Consider the following 20,115-nt stretch of genomic DNA (forward strand, 5'->3'; position numbering starts at 1 on the left):
CTTAACTGGACCCACCATTCCCTTCCATTCCTCTTCACCATATAGCTGAATCTTTTGGCGCATCATAGTGTCCGGCTCGAGTGGAAAAAAAACAGTAACTGAGCTGAAGAATATTAATCCATGGGAAACTGAGGTAATGTTGCAACAAAATTCATTGAACAAAACAATGCTTTTGGCTTGTACATGTCACCTTTTTTTCTACAAAATTTGATTTATAGTCTACCAACTCAGTTGCAAAATTAAGCCCATCTCAGCTGTGTTGGTTTTTATCATGCCCTCGCTATCATAGGACAAGTCTATATTGATCTAGCTACAAATGTTCTGGTGGTTGCATTTCCTGATTTATTTTATTTTGCATTGATGCAATGCTTTCCTAGCTCTGTTTATGTATGAGGTAAAAGTACATATTAGTATTATCACTTTTTTTTTCCATTTGTATGTGTGTTTCGAACAATAGTTATAATTTCAGTTCATATTACTTGAACTATAGTTTGACACTCAAAATCTATTAATTGTGGTCAGTTCCAGTAAATATTAGTATTAAATTCGCATCCCAATCAATTTCTATTACAATTTAGTTGTCATGCTAATAGTGCCTATTATCTCAGTTATTTATTTAGCACTCCAGCAGCCACATGGATATTGGGTCCCTGGATATTGTGAGCAATATTTATAGCACATTAACTCTTGCGTTCCGTAGAAGCTGTTGTTCCTAATGGAGGAAAGAAAGAAAAATATAGTGTCATTACACTTTACTCTTTGAACGTATCTGGTTGAGAACTTCTATTTTTAAATGACTATAGTTAATTAGAAGTATGTTATTTGCTTTATTCAGCACCCATGCCACTTCGGGTTACACTCAGAAGCCCAAGGCTGTAACCAAGAAAGAAAAGTAATTCACTGCATCCCTCTGTTGGTATAGTGGGTGCTTTATATATAGTTTTTTTTAAAGAAAAAACGGTCCATTTTTACAGCTATAGTGCTACTGAATACTTATAACAATTTATATATGTTTGTTTTGCAGGCAGCATGGTCACTATTCTACTGTAAATATGATCCAGCATAAGTGCAGTTTGTATGTACATACTAGCTACCAAAGAAAACCCAGGCTTCCTATTTCAGCTTGTTTAGTTCGGTTAGCACTGGGGTCAATGAACATGGAAATGTCATGCAATGTCTCTGCGTATGTAGTCCAGACAGCACTTTGTGTGCTTACCTCTGACGATAATTTTCATGTTTGCCTGCTTTCTTAGATTTTGTTTCTATATACTTATTTGACTTTTCTAATTTTCACCTGTTCTTTTAACCTACCTGTTCTTCTAGTTTGTTCAAAGCACGCCTTATTCCTTGCTTTCCAAATCGACCACATCACAGCAACTACCCCCACTAACAGGACGGAGTTGTTTTGTATCTTTGTCACAGTGTTGTCCATATACCAAAAGTACGTTGAATATTTCTCACAGGTTTCAAATCGAAAGCACAAGCCACCACATTCCAAGTAAAGTCATGGGGCATTAAAAAAACAGATGTTGTATTGTCTCTTTTTTATCACAGAACTGGAAAGTTTCAGTCCCTTTTTCTAGCATCTTTTCTTTAAATTATCTTTAGTTAACACGCTGTTTCTCAGTAGTAACCAAAAAAGATCCTAATTTTAAGAGGTACTTTGATATTCCGAATTTTTTTTATGCATCCCCCCCTCCCCGAGAAAGGGATCCTCTGACTTAACCGCCGTGCAGTTAAGTCACTGACATGTGGGCCATAGCAAAGTGGGACTCACATGTCAGTGACTCAACTGCATGTGCAGTTAAGTCAGAGGATCTGCTCCCCCCCCCCCCCCATCCCCCCAACCATTGAGGATGTCTCTTGCATTTTCATTGCAGTGTAGAAAGATTTGACACTAAAAACTCCATTTTTTGTCGGACCCCAAATTAGTTCATCCCTATCCTCACTCAGTTTTAGTTTGTCACAATATTTTTTGGTGCTATTCCATTCCAAAAGCTTGTTATTTGTCAGATTTCTTCTAAAAATCATGTTCCCCCATCCCTTTTATTTTACCTAGGCCAGAGTCATGAACTGTGTGTGTGTTTCTGTATAAGTGAGGGAATTGTTGTGCTAGAGGTCACCCCCCCCCCCCCCCCCCCCCCCCCAAATCCAGTTGTCTTCCCAAAACAGGATGTTGGCCCCATTTCCTGTTTTTTTCCAAGCAATGGCTAAAGAAAGTGTCTTTGATCTCCATGAGCCCATGCCAGAAATGTGATGCCCCTGTTTTAGTTTTCTGGGCTGTTAGGATTTTTCTTGATAAATATTTGTCTCTAAGTAATTGTTGCCACAGACCCTCAGTTTTTAAAAGATTCCAAAGCCACTTGCCTAACGGGGCTTTATTCATAGTCTCCAGATCTATGATACCCAACCCACCTTATTCCTTAGGAGAGCAAACCACACGCCATTGAACTAAGTGGACAAGTGGTACTTTCTAAATCCTGATCTTCTTGCCAAAGAAACCTTCTCCTCACAAAGTCAATTTTCTCTCTAACCCCTTTGGGTATTCTATAAAAAGATTACGTGTACAGGGGTACTACTTAGGCATGAGTTTATTAAGGTTGTTACAAAAGGCCATTATTTGACCTTGTCAATGCAACCATCATGGTTTTGAATCCTTTTTAACAACCATGTTTAAAGCAATCAAACCACATTATTGACAGGAAATGAATCAACCTTATTGCTATATTTAGAATGAGAATTGATGTATTACACTAAATGGACCTTGAGATCAATGAGAAATGACAACTATTTCACTATTCACTATCTACATTTCTAACACGTCATTAGCACGCAGCTCTAACCAGCTGAGCAAGAAAGGTGAAGAACTCACAGGTAACTCTAAGGATAAGATGGCTCAACGTTTTCTCATTCCTCTTGACGTCGGATCTTCTCTTCCTTGCAACCTTCGTGCTCGCTATCTACGTCGCCTCATGCAGCAGCTCGACAAGCTTCTCCGGGCTCCTTTGCGCCATCCTCGATGTTGCAGGGGCTGTGGTGCTGGCTTTGCCGGCCATGGCCCACGGTATCCTCCCTCTGGCTTTGCCAGATGTGGAGGACGACGCCACAACGGCGGCGTCGCTGCCCGCACAACCACCAGAGCTGGTAGCATTGTCTCCAGCACCCTCACGACAGTGATGCTCGACACCTGCAACGCACTAGAATGCATTCTGGTGGAGTCACCGCGCCACTTCAAGTCCCATGGACCAGTGGCGTAGCCAGGAATTTTTCCTTGGGTAGTCCTGGTTCATACGTTCACATCACATGCTAAAATTTTCTTACACCATAAAGCCTATATACAAGTCAAATTTAATGAAAATGTGACACAAATAACGTCAAAATGTACAAATATGACAAGAGTTAAACATAGATCTTACACATAACTAGAATTTGGAAAATTACAATGCCACTACCACACTCTAGGCTTGCCCTTAGCCATGAAAGTTTTTATTATGTCTTCCTCACTATTCAATAACTTAGGAGAAGATGTCTTTCACAGTATATTGCATATTCAGTTATTCACATATTCACTAATCTCTAATCACAAATCGATTTAGGCACTAGGCAGTTAATCTGTTGATCTGTTCAATGTTCGTTACCTGGGCTGAAGGGTGGAGCGCCGGATCGGTGGAGACGTGGAGCAGTTGAGCAGGAGGCCGGATGGGAATGGAGATGGGAAAACAGGAGATGAGAAGGCGGGCAGCGCCGTTGCGCCGCTGCACGCCTACGGCTGCGGCAAACCGCCAAGCCGGCAACTGGTTGGGTGGCCTACGTCCGGCGTCCGGCGAGGCGGCGACAAGAAGAGGACTGGAGGATAGGAGTCGGCGAGTCGCTCCATCCGTCGTGGCCCCCGGCTCGGTGCGGCACCGGCGCGGACGACGGACGCGGGATGCGGACGGCGGCCGTGAGTGTCGGCGGCTCAGCGCGCCTGCGGCAGACCGGCACGGAGCCACGGATGCGCGCGGCACCGGCGTGGACGGCGGATGGCTGACGGCGGGGACGGTGGGGATGGCGCAGCGCCTGCGTCACGGACTCCTGGAGCCTTGGACGGTGGCGGCGTGGAGCGGCTTCGGTCGAAAGAGCGGAGGGAGTGCGGCGCCTGCTGCTGGACTGATGGACTCCCTCCAACCCTAGTTGCTTTTGGGCTGTTTGGGCCAAACAGACTATTTAGGCCTAAAATATTTTGAGGGGTAGGGGGTCGCTGGGCCAAATTCCGGGGTAGTCCCGAGCCCACCGGGACTACCCCTTGGCTACGCCCCAGTCATGGATGGACGGCAAGGGTGCGGTTGTAGCCCGATTGGCTGCCGCGGGAGGTACCAGATGTGGTGATGTTGTACTGTCCTTAGCACGGATGGACGAACCACACTCGTTACGCCATATCACCATCACCTTTGCCGGAGCACTCATCGGCGACGCCGCTGTATAGTCCACCACCGGCTGAACCGCCGTGGAGCGCCGCCCTTCTACATGGCTGTAGGTGGCTCTAGCAAACGTGCAGCCCCTCCACCGGCCCCTCCATTCCCTGGCCTCTCGACCGCAACCGCGGCAGCAAACGCGCGCCCCGACCTCTACCGCATCATCATGACCAGGCATGTCCCGCCCGAGTTGAGTGGCGGCGACAAGACCAGTCGTCCCCTGCCCTCGAGTGAGGGGGAGGCCTGAGCATGGGGAGGGATGAGGTCCAGGAGGTCAGGGCAGACGGGCGGTGGCGTCGGTGGCAACCCAACACGGCAGCGGCTGTGGGCGGCGACAGCGACCAGACGACAGACCGTAGTGTGCTGCCGGCGATACCATGCTACAGGCTACGGCTGCTCGCTAGGGTTGGTCTCTCTCTCCCTCTCCCTCTCCGAGACACCGTGCCTGCCGTCGGCGACTTGACGAGTCCGACCACCGGCGTCAGTTGCGCCGCCTGAGCGGGCTGAGGCCCAGCTAGGTAGTTAACAGCCCATCCGCCCTTCACTGCTCACTAGGACCGTGTAATTAGGCTAAGGTCACATTTAGCATAACTTTACATATCCACGATAAATTTAAAGTTTATATGGATTTAAAATTTTAAATATTTAAAGTTTATATGGATTTAAAATTCTAAATTTTATCTAAAATGGAAATAAAATAATTTATATTAGTATTGTTAACGTAACAGTAGGTCTATATCCATAAATTTGTGGGAGCCTTAGGAATATCCAACTTCAAATATTTATGTATCTAGAGCTTTGTCGAAGAGGATTTAAGGTGTGTTTGAATCACCCGTTTTTGATCCATACGTTTTCTAAATTAGTAAATGTTCAATTTTTTTTTGAAAAATACAGAAAAATTATCTTTTAAAAAATAATATTAACCTATTTTTTAAATTTACAATAATTAATACTTCAATTAATCATACTCAAGGTACAAAAAGTGAACTTTTTGCCCTGTGTAATTAGGCTAACTTTATAATTGGACCCGTTCATTCCAATCTGGCCCGGCCTTGAGGCCCATGAAGCCCACGAACGTATTCATTGTCATCGCCTCATTGGCAAGCTAGCCATCTCCCAAAGCGAGATGCCCATGCCGGAGAACCAAAATTCCCCAGTAGCAGCCGCCGCCGCCGCCGATTCACCAACCCTTCTCCTCCATCGGCATGTCGCGGGGGGGAGGCCGGCTGCCCCCGCGCTTCTCTCTACCCAACTGTACCTGTACCTGTACGCCCCCCACAATCCCAGTCGCCTCGCTTCCTTCACATTTTCTGGGTGCCAAGCTGCTACGATTAGTTTTTGTTGTGCTCTGTTTTTTTTTCTCTCTCAATGATTCAATGTATGCGGGAATACATCAGTCATGGTTGAATTTATGGTGAACTTAATGGGGTTTTGAACTATTTGGTTTGTCTAATCGTCCGTAGAACCAAGTAATTTGGTAGAACAAATGGAGTCTGTTTAGAGCATCCCCAAGAACGCCCGATCCTGCACATTACTGTAGAGACGCGTCTAATTAAGTGGCCAACTTACTTACGGAGTACATCTCGATCTCGATGAAAGAGGTTGCCAAGTTATTCTGTGAATATTAATTTTGTGTATTTTCTGTTCTTTTCCTTTCTAATAGAAAAAAGGAGGTGTTTTTTTTATAGATGTGAAATATGCTGGTAAGAACATATGTACACTCTTTCAGTATAAGAACATATAAGAAGTAGCCAAGGATTATTTGATTCCAAATTTCCAATTGCAGGATCATGTGGTTGTAGAGGAGATAATATTACTTCATGATCAAACATATTTAAAGTCATCTATTTCAGTAAGAAAATGTTTGACTCAAACAGATTCAGAGGCTCAGAGCTCATTGTATCATAATCTTTCATACGTATGTAAACATTATTTGTTGCAGGCAGGCATGAGTGCCCTGAATAACATGACTCATATCATGCTTTAAGCCTTTAACACGAAGCCCTATCGAAGAAGTATCAGTCTAAAGAATGCTATTGCTTCAAATTACAATCTGTTGTTTATTAACAGGAATGCTTCTATCATGCGAGTGAACTGATATAGGATGAAGGGTCAGGAGGCGTTGGGATTTGTACTGCTCCATCAAGCATCTGCATCACCTTATGCATTGTTGGCCGCATCGATGGCTCCTCCTGGAGGCACCACAGTGCCACAGCAACGAAGCGCTCCACCTTTTTTATGTTGAAGATTGCCTCGTCATCGCCCGCCACCAGCAAGTCAATCCTCCCACACCTGTAGCAATCATTTGCCCAATAAGTTAGTATTGTCTGCTCCTCATCTGCAACTTCTAATTCCACATTCTTCCTGCAGCACACAAGCTCAAGCAGGATCACTCCAAAGCTATAAACGTCGACCTTAGAAGTAATCCCTATGTTCTTGAACCACTCAGGTGCAACATATCCTCGAGTACCCCGAATGCCGGTGTTTGTTTGTGTCTGATTCACCGGAAGAAGCTTTGCTAGACCAAAATCTGAAATCTTTGCTACAAAATTATCATCGAGAAGGATATTCTGTGGTTTCATATCGCAGTGGATGATTTGTTTATTACACTCCTCATGTAGGTAGAGCAGTCCTCGTGAAACCCCAAGTGCTACTTGAACACGGAGGCTCCAATGCGGATGAGTATCGTTGAAGAGGAATGTATTGAGTGAGCCATTGCTCATGAACTCATACACTAGCAGCTTTTCAGTTCCCTCATTGCAAAAACCAAGCAGTCTAACTAAGTTCCTGTGAAACGTCTGCCCAATGGTTTGGACTTCCACCAAGAACTCCTTTTGTGCTTCCTGCTGAAGCTTTTCGATTTTCTTGACTGCGATGTTAGTTCCACACTCATCTTGCAGCTGTCCTTTGTAGACAATACCTGAGGCTCCTGTACCAAGTACCTCATGGAAAACACCGGTTGCCTTTTCCAGCTCTCTGTAAGTGAAAATCTTTGAAGGTAATCCAGAATTACTGGGTAGTTGCGATAACTGGGTTTTCTTCCTCGAGGTGATACTACAATAAGTACCAAAAAGCAGAACAAAGATTAGGAGAAAGTTCACCAATACAGAGCTTCCAAAAAACAATGAGCTCCCAAGAATCCAATACTTTTTGTCCTTCTTCCATTTGCTGGAGCCGCTGCTGATCATGGATGGTGAATTGGTGCTCCTAGGCACCTTAAGAAGAACTGTCGCCTGTAAACTGGAATCCATATTCCCATTTGACAAAGGGAGCTTCTTTTTATAACAAGTGTTTGAGGGTTTATTGAACACGGCAACGGAGCAGAAGCAATCAATGACGCACAGCCTTCGGCATTCGGTCTCATCTATCGGGCTGTACTGCTCATAGTCAGATAGAGGCCAATTAATGCGATCAATTGGTGTCATCTCATACTGCACCATTGCTGCTGTCTCATCTAGATCACAGCTTTGTGGCTCAAAATCTGGCCTGCAACCTTTGTATGTCCTCTCATTGTCGAAGAACTTGTACCTCTGTGGGCATAGACAATTTGTTGTGTTCTTGGTGCCATCAAAGGTACAGTAACTGTTGAAGCCGCATGCACCACTGCCTACCTTTGTTTGAATTGTCTGGCAGATGTTCTCCGGAAGTGCATCCACCGCTCTCCATTGCTCTTGCCATAAGCTCCTGGCCTGTTTGCTCTTTGGGTAAATATATTGCCGGAACACACCATCTGTATCAAGGGTTGCACGGTGGAAGAAATCACCCATAGAGTCCACTCCTGCAGAAGTGATGTTTATTTGTGAACCATTAGTCAGCGTGAAGTATATCCTTCCAGTTTCATTGAACACCAGCTGTGAGCCATTCCCCACTGTGTTACTGGCCCAGTATGGATCATGGTAGTATGCAGAAGGTACAGCAACTAGATACAGCACAAGATTACCGTCATCTTGAACATTTAGTTGAAACCGGCCATTGGAATAGTCTGTGGCGAGGAGACGGCTGTGGAGTGCTGTCCCTAGTGGGAGCACTTGTGTGGGTAGGATGGTATCAGAAGGGTCACCAAAGGACTCCCACTTTGTTGCGCCATCAGTGCCTAAAAGCCTGAAATTACCGGTGTTGAGCATTCTAGCATAGCCCACATCAGTGACTCGTGGATTCCATACCTCATTGCCAGATGGATCACGAAGAGAGAGTGCTCCATCAGCGAGCTTGAGGACAGAGCCAGATTGGACTTGTACCGGTATTGTATCATCTTGCCCATTGGAGCTAGTCTTTGCGTACCAGATGACAGTCTTGTCAGCGATCTTGTTGAACCAGACAGCGAGCAGGTATGACGAGGAGTTTCCATCTACCGCCCGAAAACCAAATGCAAAATCAGAAGAGGGCGAAATCCATGAGTTGTTTACCTCCTGGGGTGTCAAAGAGGAGCCTATGCTGATGTTTAGCTGAGCTTGGGCAGATTTCGTGCAGTATATTAGCAAGATTTGCAGGATGGGCAAGAACAGGATAGGTGCCATTGCTATTGATCAACCTTTTGCTCATACTTGATGACAACAAAACTTATAGCCCTTGGAGAACGGCATTTGTTAGTCTTGATCACTTCCATACTTGACTAACCAAAAGTTTCTCTATACAACTTTTTGACCTGCGAGGCAACGGTTGAACTTGTCAAATGCAATTACAAAGCTGTCAATATGATAGACATGAGAGGGATATTAGTTCACATTTCCTTATCAAAACTATAGAAAATGTCGGCTTTGAATGCATTGACCACCTGCATGGAGAGAGAAAGAAATACGTGTTCAGAAGTCTTTCTATCTGTGTTTTGTTCCTCCTGAGGCTGGTCTTTCCTACCGCGTTTCAGAAGAACAGTTTTGGCCAGCTTGTATGGTTATGGTCAAGCCAGGTGTAATCTTTTCATGGTAATATAGGAGTACACTGTAACATTAATTGATCAGGTTTTTTGACGCAGTCAGAACCTGCTTTGCTGATCGTAAGGCCATTCCTACTGTGAGATTCATTTTGAGGTTTCCAAAAGTCACCTAATCTAGATAAGCTCGGATAGGATGAAACATATAGACCTCCAAATTACAGTTTCACATAGATGATTTTGTTTCCTTCCTTCTATTCATAAATTTTTTGACAATGTCCCATGTGGCATTTAATTTAATCAGAATAAAACCTCTTATGAAACCTGCACTAAAAATGGCCTAATATATGTTTCAGCCATTTCTACCACGCAAAGTCAGTGCTCCATTCAAGGGGAGCTAGGACACATTGTCTAATGATGTCTGTCTGTATTTAATTTAATCAGAATGAAACTCTTATGAAACCATGGTAGCAACATATATTTTGAACATTTAACTGGTCAATTGGAATCAGTACTTCCTGAGTCCTTTCCAAGCTTGCGTTGCAGAAGTCTTCAAGTCCCCCAGGTCCACGTTAGGTCAAGACGGCTTCTAGAAATACTTGCTTCTTTGACAGAACAGATGGCAAACTCTACTTCAGATTATGTTTACTGTATGACATTGATTGTGCAAAGTCCTTTTTTATTGGCTAAGCTTACAAGTTAGTACAACTTCAATCCCTGTTAAATGGCTTAAAAAAATGTTGGATTGGATATCGGTCCATGAGACGAGTGCTTTGTTAGTGACAGCCATGATTGTCAAGGGCTATTGATTACAATACTCGAGATTTGGAGTTAAACCTTGAAGTTTTGTTGCATATGTCAAATAGCCTTGCAATCAATTCACCACACGTTAAGTAATTAAGCATTTTAACAGCTGGTTGGTTCTTATGTTTATTAGATTAGTTTAGTAATAAACACTTTAGGTTATGTTATTTTGTAGGCGTTACCAACTTTTTGTTCTATCGTTTTCCACACGCATGCTTCCCAACTACTAAATGGTGTGTATTTTAAAAAAATCTATATAAAATTGCTTTAAAAAAATCATACTAATTTTTTAAGTTGCTTTAGCTAATACTTAATTAGCTATGTGCTAATCCATCCCATCGTTTTGCATATCAAGGGTATGCGTTCTAGACTCGTACCTCTAAACTTACATATGTTAAGAGCTTGGCATCTTCTTTCTTGCACAAAGGTGAAACCCTAGCCATTCTAATCTTAAAACAATTTAGTCCCTCGTCAGTTCGAAAAACCCTATTTGCCACCCTGCGAAAGAAATCTAAGTCACCACACCTTGTTCTCCATCCTCGCAGCCACCCAAGCACACTGTATGTTTGTGATAGGCTTGAAGAAGATGGCAGCATGGCTATCTTCTTCGTTTTTCTCCTCCACCCCTTCTCTCTCAATGACTTAGGGATCCTTGGATCCGAAGTCTCTGGCGCCAGCCACAGTTCCAATGCAGTGTCGAGGAGGACGGTTGCGACTTTGACATTGGTGCGGCAAGGTATCATCAATCATGGTTTTGGCATTACTGACAACTCCGACTTTAACCATGGCTCTGGCATCTCTGGTGTGTTTGTGACAAGGCCATGTCGGTCATGGCTCTAGCATATCCGGCGACGATAAGGCATTCCGGCATGGCACGGTAGAGATATCCTCTCCCTGTCATTTGCTGCATCGTCATCCGAGCACGACAGTAGCAGGTTGCAAAGGCATTGCCTAGCTTCTTGTGCGATAGACAAAGGATATGGGGGCACCCAGATCTCACCAAGAACGGTATGACTTCGCCGACGGAAGTTGCGCTGGTAGCTAATGGCGGTGGCAACAAGGGCGTCATGCCTTGATCTAGCCTTGACTGCCATCACCTTGTAGCTAATCCTCATGACAGCATTTTCATCAATAGTTAAGGGCTTCCACACCAACTTGTAGAGCAATGTCATTTTAGCTGTAATTTATGGTATTATCTACACCCTCATATCATTCATTCTTTATGGATCATACGGATTGCGGAAATGTGTATTGGCTTGACTGCAACACAATAATTGTATGGTAGCATGTCTAGAGAAAATTGCAGACTGTCACACCCTGAAGTTTCCTCTTTTTCTAGCCTTAATTCAATTAATAAATTGCCTCAAGAAATAATTCAATTTAACCTCGAGCTAAACCCAAATTAATAAATGCAATTAATAATTGGAAATAGCATGGTGGGATTTTTCTTGAGTTCCCCATGTTTAAATACATTAAGAGGATTATTAGTGGAATTTTCAGAGCAAATAAAATAATTTTAATAATTAAAATCAATTATTGAAATTAAATTAAAAGTTAACCTCTTTTTATCTCTCTTTTCGGCTGTGGGCCATTTTCAGCCCACTCCTCCGCGCACACGCTCTCTCCTTTGGGTCGGCTCGTAGCCACAGCCCAGCTACAGCTGCCGCGCCCCATCTCTCCCTAGTTGTAACATCCCTCCTTCCAAAACCGCGTAGCTAGCCCATCCCACTTATATATACCACTCCACTTACACTTTTCATTCTCACATCGTGTAAAAGGGTTATCTCGAGAGTGATATGGTTGAAGGGACAAGCCCTTATAAGTTAGTTCCACTCTTGCTAAACTAGCAAGGTGGTACTAAACATACGTATACAGTGCTCATGGGCCACAAATGCCTCACCCTAATTGGGCCAGGATGTCACATAACATCCCCCCAAGGACCTGACGCCCCGTTGACACAACTTACCCAGATAGCCACACATGCACATTGGGAAATGTCCAGGAACACACTCCCTCCTTAGCACACGTCCAGTGTCCACATGCTCCATGCGCCATATGCTCGCACACTGACCCGTACGTGCAACGGCGAGGGTCAGCTCTGATACCATTTAGAACAACCCTCCCTCCAAAACCGTGTAGCCCAGCCCAACTGACGGGCGGGCCCACTTACACATACCACCCAACTTACACTTTCATCCCCGCTTCATGTAAAAGGGTTAACCCAGGAGTGATATGGTTGGAAGGACAAGCCCTTATAAGTTGGTTCCACTCTTGCTAAATTAGCAAGGTGGTACTAAACGTGCGCACACAACACTCATAGGTCACAAATGTCTCATCCTAATTTGGGCCAGGATATCACACTGGGTCACCGTCAGGTAGGGCCACTGTTGGGCCCATCTTCAACCTTCGCAGGCAAAGCCAGAGGGCGTAACCGCCGCCCCGTGCGCCCCGTCCACCTCGCGGTGCCCACTTTGCACATGTCGCCCTCTTCCACGCCCCCGTACCCCACTCTCCCCACGCTTCGTGCTCGTGGAGGGCGTGGTATTCGATTTTCGAATCCCGGCTACATCTCTCTCTCTCTCCTCTCCCACATCCGCTGCAAAATCCGCCCCCTACCAGCCAAGTCTGAGCTCCCACCGCTATATAAACGATCCTCGTGATCCCCTCCTCCCTTTCCCTCTTCTGCCGCTCGTTTCCGTCTTTCTTGAAGTGGTTATAGAGGTTCAAGTAGCGCGGAGCAAGGCAAGCCATGCATCCCTCATTGAACATATTGTACCTATATTGCAAATGTCTCGCTTTCTATTTAAATTGCATTATTTTATAATGTCAGAATTATCCGTTATAACATAAGGGTATATGGTTTTATTTTAAATTTTAAATTGAAAAGGTTAAAAAAAATAATAAGAAACTAACCACTCCGGCTTGTGTGGCAACTTGAGAGAAGAGGATTGAGATTTTAGACATCAATTCCAGAAATTGATGGTCAGATTAACATGGGAATTTGATTTTTAGTCCCAATCTTTTGTTTGTTAGAGGTGGTAGAATTTCATTGGGAATTTAGTTAGAGACTAGATAGATCTTAAATGAAAATAGATGGTTAAGTTTTGTTTAGGTAAATTAAAAAAGGAATTCCCTCCGAATTACCACCCATGCCCACATATATTTCAAAACCAGTAAATTTTTAATGGCATGGATCTAATTAACCCTATTAAAAATATCACTCAATTCCCTATCCCCGTCTCACGAAAAACTCTCGTCTCCCCTAATCAAACTAAACATTTTATAGACACATCCCACAACTCCCCCTAACCTAAGGACCGTTCGTGCGCGTTCCTCGTATCCATCTGCGACATTACCCACCGCGCACGGCGGCGTCACGGCAGTGGCCGGCTGGGGTACTGGGCTTCAGCGGCTACAGCCTATGGGAGGTTCTGGGCGCTGGCCGCGGCCGCCGGACCGGTGGTCTCCTGACGCGCTTCCACAAGGTCCGGGTGCCATATGATTGTTACAATTGATGTTTTCACCCATTTGTTTTTTTCTCAAAATATTGATTGCGCGTCAGGTAGGGTAGAATTCGCTATGTGGGAATCGATTTAATGCCGAATAAATTACTCTTGTACAAGTAGAATCGCATTTGGTTAATTTGGTGCGTCGTCTCATCTACTGAGGGGATTTAGAGGGTCAGCCTAACGGGATTGTGGAGGATTTGATTTTTCTTTTTGTTGTTGGCAGACGATGAATCGAGGTGCTAGTTTTATGTTCGTGGATTTGTTTGAGTGTGTCCTCTTAAGCGAGCCTAACAATGCCTATTAACTGAAGATAGACTTTTGCTTTTATGCAGAATTTATCTAGCTAAGTCAATATTGGTAGTGAAGTTTATTTTCCCTTTTTTCCCTTCTGGAAAATGCAAGTGTAGTTTTGAAGATGTGGATTGTGGAATATGCTGGTTGCTAGAACAGTTTTTTGCCACATTTTGGTTGTCAATAAGAGAAGTTTGTCCCTTGTGATGAGAACAAACATATAGCCCTTAGAGAATGAAATTTGTAGCTCTAAAAAAAAAAGAACGAAATTTGTCAGTCTTGATCACCTTGGAAATTTCCATACTAGACTGAATAAATCCCTACTGTTCTTCGTGATACTTTGAGTCTACAGATATATGGCACAGTGCAGTTTCCTGGTAGATGTCACATGAAGTAAAAACGTTGAATACCATAAGTCCAGAACTTGTGAGGCTGAGGCTGTACTTCTCAAATGCAATTACTACCTTTTCAACAAAATCCTGTCATTCAGACTATTCCTCATCAGTAATTCATTTCCTCAGTACTACTTTAGAAAAGGGCGAGCTCTGGATGCATTGACTAGGAAGATGAAAGAGAGAAGAAAATATATGTTTCAGAACACTGTGTCTCAGAAAAATTGTGTGTCTCGGAAAAATTGTTTTGGCCAGCTTATGATCATTTTAAAACCAGCTAGAATCTGTTTGCCAGAATCCATTTAATATTAATCAGATCTGGCACAATCAGGTCCTGCATTGCTGATTGAAACATTGTGTTTCATGTTCCCTGTTTTCCAGTTAGCAATGAACACTGTTCTGCATACCTCAAACATAATTCCCTCTATCACTAATGACCCCATAAAGGTACAGTTAAAACAAATCCTGTTAGTTTGTTCTTCTCTCACAATTTGTATATGCACTATGCTTTTTGTTTGTTTCCCACCAGAAATAGATTGTATCAGTAACAGACTTTTGTTAAGAACTACACACTTCTATTACATAAGTACATGCTTGATCCAGTAGTTTAGCTTAACTGATAAAGTAAATGGCTGGTCCTGCACATTACTGTAGAGATGCATCTAACTGAATGGCCAACTTACTTATATCTCCAAAGAAGTGGTCTCGTTATTTTGTGAATATTAATTTAGTACATTTTTCTGTTCCTTTCCTTTTCTTTCTTTCGTTTTTCTTTTTTGTAACGGACATGTTATTTTGAAGATGTAAAATACTATATATGCTGATAAGAACATATATACAACATTTCAAGAAACCATATAGCTTTTTTTTATTCCAATTGCAGAAACCATATAGTTGTAGAAGAGATGAAATAAGTTCATGGTCAAGAATATCTAATATCATCTCTTTCTATATAAGAAAATGTTTTAATCCGACAGGTTCATAGTCAGTGATACACATAGTGACATGCATCTATCTGCATCTTTCATAGATATGTAAGCTACTTATTGTAGGTAAGCATCAGTGCCCGAACACAATGCCTTATTGAGGAATCAGTCTAAAGCATGCTCTTGCTTCAAACTACAATCTATTTATTAACAGGAAGACTGTTTTCATGCAAGTGAACTGATATAGGAGGAAGGATCAGGAGGCGTTGGTATTTGTACTGCTCCATCAAGCATCTGCATCACCTTATGCATTGTTGGCCGCATTGATGGCTCCTCCTGGAGGCACCACAGTGCCACAGCAACGAAGCGCTCCACCTTTTTTATGTTGAAGATTGCCTCGTCATCGCCCGCTACCAGCAAGTCAATCCTCCCACACTTGTAGCAATCATTTGCCCAATAAGTTAGTATTGTCTGCTCTTCATCTAGGACTTCTAATTCCACATTCTTCCTGCAGCACACAAGCTCAAGCAAAATCACCCCAAAGCTATAAACGTCGACCTTAGAAGTAATCCCTATGTTCTTGAACCACTCAGGTGCAACATATCCTCGAGTACCCCGAATGCCGGTGTTTGTTTGTGTCTGATTCACCGGAAGAAGCTTTGCTAGGCCAAAATCTGAAATCTTTGCTACAAAATTATCATCGAGAAGGATATTCTGTGGTTTCATATCGCAGTGGATGATTTGTTTATTACACTCCTCATGTAGGTAGAGCAGTCCTCGTGCCACCCCAAGTGCGACTTGAACACGGAGGCTCCAATGTGGATGGGTATCGCTGAAGAGGAATGTATTGAGTGATCCATTGCTCATGAACTCATACACTAACAGCCTTTCAGTTCCCTCGTTGCAAAAACCAAGCAGTCTAACTAAGTTCCTGTGAAATGTCTGCCCAATGGTTTGGACTTCCACCAAGAACTCCTTTTGTGCTTCCTGCTGAAGCTTTTCGATTTTCTTGACCGCGATGTTAGTCCCAAACTCATCTTGCAGCTGTCCTTTGTAGACAACACCAGAGGCTCCTGTGCCAAGTACTTCTTGGAAACCACCGGTTGCCTTTTCCAGCTCGCTGTAAGTGAAAATCTTTGGAGGTAATCCAGAGTTATTGGCCGGTTGCGATAACTGGATTTTCTTCCTCGAGGTGATACTACAATAAGTACCAAAAAGCATAACAGAGATTAGGAGAAAGTTCACCAATACAGAGCTTCCAAAAAGTAATGAACTCCCAAGAATCCAATACTTTTTGTCCTCCTTCCATTTGCTTGAGCCGCTGCTGAACATGGATGGTGAATTGGTGCTCCTAGGCACCTTAATAAGAACTGTCCTCGGTACATTGACATCCATTTTACCGTTCGACAAAGGGAACCTTTTCTTCCAACAAGTGCTTGAAGCTTTATCGAACACAGCTACGGCACAGAAACAATCAATCACACACAGCCTTCGGCATTCGGTCTGATCTATGGGATTGTATTGCTCATAGTCAGATAGAGGCCAATCAACGCGATCGATTGGTGCCATGTCATACTGCAACATTGCTGTCGTCTCATCCAGATCACAGTTTTGTGGCTCAAAATCTGGCCTGCAGCCTTTGTATTTCCTTTTATCATCGATGAACTTATAATTCTGTGGGCATAAACAACTTGTCGTGTTCTTGGTGCCATCAATGGTGCAGTAACTGTTAAAGCCGCATGCTCCACTACCCACCATTGTTTGTATTGACTGGCAGATGTTTTCTGGAAGTACATCGACTGCAGTCCATTGCTCTGGCCATAAGGGCCTGGCATGTATGTTTTTTGGGTAAACATATTGCCGGAACACACCATCTGTGTCAAGGGTAGCACGATGGAAGAAATCACCCATAGAATCCACCCCTGCAGAAGTGATATTTACCTGTGAACCATTAATTATAGTGAAGTATATCCTTCCAGTTTCATTGAACACTAGCTGTGAGCCATTGTCCACTGTGTTACTAGCCCAATATGGATCGTATAAGTATCCAGAAGGTACAGCATCTGGATACATAACAAGATTACCATCTCGTTGAACTTTTAGTTGAAATCGGCCATTGGAATAGTCTGTGGCGAGGAGACGGCTGTGGAGTGCCGTCCCCAGTGAAAGCACTTGTGTGGGTAGGATGGTATCAGAAGGGTCACCAAAGGACTCCCACTTTGTTGCACCATCGGTGCCTAAAAGCCTGAAATTCCCGGTGTCGAGCATTCTAGCATAGCCCACATCAGTGACTTGTGGATTCCATACCTCATTGCCAGATGGATCGCGAAGAGAGAGTGCTCCATCAGCGAGCTTGAGGACAGAGCCAGATTGGACTTGTACCGGTATTGTATCATCTTTCCCATTGGAGCTAGTCCTTGCGTACCAGACGACGGTCTTGTCAGCGATCTTGTTGAACCAGACGGCGAGCAGGTAAGAGGAGGAGTTTCCATCTACCGCCCGAAAACCGAATGCAAAATCAGCAGAGGGCGAGATCCATGAGTTGTTTAACCCCTGGGGTGTCAAAGAGGAGCCTATACTGATGTTTAGCTGAGCTTGGGCAGATTTCGTGCAGTATAGTAGCAAGAGTTGCAGGATGGGCAACAACAGGAGATGAGCCATTGCTATTGATCAACCTTTTGCTCGTACTGATGACAACAAAACTTATAGCCCTTGGAGAACGGCATTTGTTAGTCTTGATCATTTCCATACTTGACTAACCAATAGTTTCTCTATACAACTTTTGAGACCTGTGAGGCAACGGTTGAACCTGTCAAATGCAATTACAAAGCTGTCAATATGATAGACATGAGAGGGAGATTAGTTCACATTTCATTATCAGAACTCTAGAAAATGTCGGCTTTGAATGCATTAACCATGCTGGGTTCTCCTGACATGATCCTTGCTGGTCTTTCCTACCGCGTTTCAGAAGAACAGTTTTGACCAGCTTAGGTTATGGTCAACCCAGGTGTAATCTTATCATCATAATATAGGAGTACACTGTAACATTAATTGATCAGGTTTTTTTGACAGAGCCAGAACCTGCTTTGCTGATCGTAAGGCCATTCCTACTGGGAGGTTCATTTTGAGGTTTCCAAAAGTCACCTAATCTAAATAAGCTCGGATTAATGGATGAAACATATAGACCTCCAATTTACAGTTTCATATAGATGGTATTATTTTTTGACAATGTCCCAGTGGCATTTAATTTAATCAGAATAAAACTCTTATGCATGAAACCTGCACTAAAAATGGCCTAATATATGTTTTAGCCATTTCTACCACGCAACGTCAGTGCTCCATTCAAGGGGAGCTAGGATACATTGACTAATGATGTCCGTCTATCTAATTTAATCAGAATGAAACTCTTATGAAACCATGGTAGCAAGTAGCAACATATATTTTGAACATTGAACTGGTCAATTGGAATCAGTACCTCCTGAGTCCTTTCCAAGCTTGCGTTGCAGAAGTCTTCAAGTCTCCCAGGTCCACGTTAGGTCAAGACGGCTTCTAGAATACTTGCTTCTTTGACAGAACAGAAGGCAACTCTATTTCAGATTCTGTTTACGTTATGACAATGATTGCGCAAAGTCCTTTTTTATTGGCTAAGCTTACAAGTAGGTATGAAAACGGTCGGAAAGATCGGAAAACAGCTTCAACCATTTCCGTAACCATATTTTTCTCGGAAACGAAATCGAAAACGGTAAAGTCAGAAACGAAAACGATATCGGAAATATCGGAAAACCAAAAACAGAACAATACGGACGGAATGTCGGTACAGATCGAAAACCGGTAACAAATACGAAAATATTAAACTATAAAAACATATATTTAACTTTACATAAGTATGTTATATGTATACATAAATTCAAGCTTATACTATATAAATTATAAATTAACTCCATTTTAGCCATGCACAAAAGTTAGATATTTGATTGAAGAGTCAATCAATCTGTAAGTAGAGGCATGCCCTATAAATATCAATATATTTAGAATACGGTAATTACCATTATATTATAAGAAACGGTAATTTCCATAAGAATACGGTAAATACGGAAATGATTGGTATAATAGCAAAACCATTTCCGTTTTCATTTCCATAATTTTTACCATTTCTATTTTTGTTTCGGTCGATTACCATTTCCATATGGATCGGCTGGTAGAAAGTCGAAAACAAACGTCGGTCGGCCGGGAATTACTTTTACCGTTTTCACCCCTACTTACAAGTTAGCACAACTTCAATCCCCGTTAAATGGCTAAAAAAATGGGTTAATTTGATCTGTGCTATTGCAAATATGTCTGTTCAGATAAATACTATTATAATTCATTTATGCGTAGCCGTGCCACTCAAATTTTACGAAATTAGAACCATGCTATCACCGTCAGGTTTTCCATCTTCCGAATCGGCACATGGAACTCACCCGTCAGATTCTTCTTCTTCCTTACACCCTCCATTATCTTTTTCCTGCTCTATCTCTTCGTCGTGGCAATGAGCGCGGGCAGGATGGGAGGGGGTCGGCGACGTGTATGGTGTGGCCCTATAGGAGAGCACCGACTAAGGCGACGAGGCCGTGAGCCCCTGCGCTTCCATGACCTGGAATGACGGGACACGCCGACCACGGCATCAGCGGCAGCGAGCGGGAGGAAGGCAAGGCGCCAACACGGAATTCCAAGAACAAGGTGGGTGCATAGTTATGCAAATTACTTTAAATAGTTCTATGGAAAATTGCTTTTAGAAAATCATACTAATTCCTTTTAAGTTGTTTTTGCTAATACTTAATTAACAATGCGCTAATCCATCTCATGCGCTAATTCCCTACTGGCGGCTCG

General features: G+C 43.1%; 2 protein-coding genes and 1 long non-coding RNA gene across 3 annotated transcripts; all 3 read right to left on the bottom strand.

Moving 5' to 3' along the window:
* Positions 1 to 2,706: 2,706 nt before the first annotated feature.
* On the bottom strand, positions 2,707 to 4,142 carry LOC127769909 (uncharacterized). The gene is made up of 2 exons (XR_008016857.1): positions 3,639 to 4,142; positions 2,707 to 3,281 (listed from the first exon to the last, which is right to left on the bottom strand). It is a non-coding gene; the product is annotated as an uncharacterized LOC127769909 (long non-coding RNA).
* Positions 4,143 to 6,527: 2,385 nt separating this feature from the next.
* On the bottom strand, positions 6,528 to 8,971 carry LOC127771179 (G-type lectin S-receptor-like serine/threonine-protein kinase LECRK2). The gene has a single exon (XM_052297018.1). The coding sequence runs from the start codon at positions 8,969 to 8,971 to the stop codon at positions 6,536 to 6,538; it is 2,436 nt and encodes an 811-aa protein (XP_052152978.1). The 3' UTR covers positions 6,528 to 6,535.
* Positions 8,972 to 15,463: 6,492 nt separating this feature from the next.
* LOC127771178 (G-type lectin S-receptor-like serine/threonine-protein kinase LECRK3) lies at positions 15,464 to 18,025 on the bottom strand. Its single transcript, XM_052297017.1, has one exon. The coding sequence runs from the start codon at positions 17,905 to 17,907 to the stop codon at positions 15,472 to 15,474; it is 2,436 nt and encodes an 811-aa protein (XP_052152977.1). The 5' UTR covers positions 17,908 to 18,025; the 3' UTR covers positions 15,464 to 15,471.
* Between the last annotated feature and the right edge of the window lie 2,090 nt (positions 18,026 to 20,115).

Source organism: Oryza glaberrima, chromosome 4 (assembly GCF_000147395.1).
Source record: "Oryza glaberrima chromosome 4, OglaRS2, whole genome shotgun sequence".
Classification (NCBI taxonomy): Eukaryota; Viridiplantae; Streptophyta; class Magnoliopsida; order Poales; family Poaceae; genus Oryza; species Oryza glaberrima.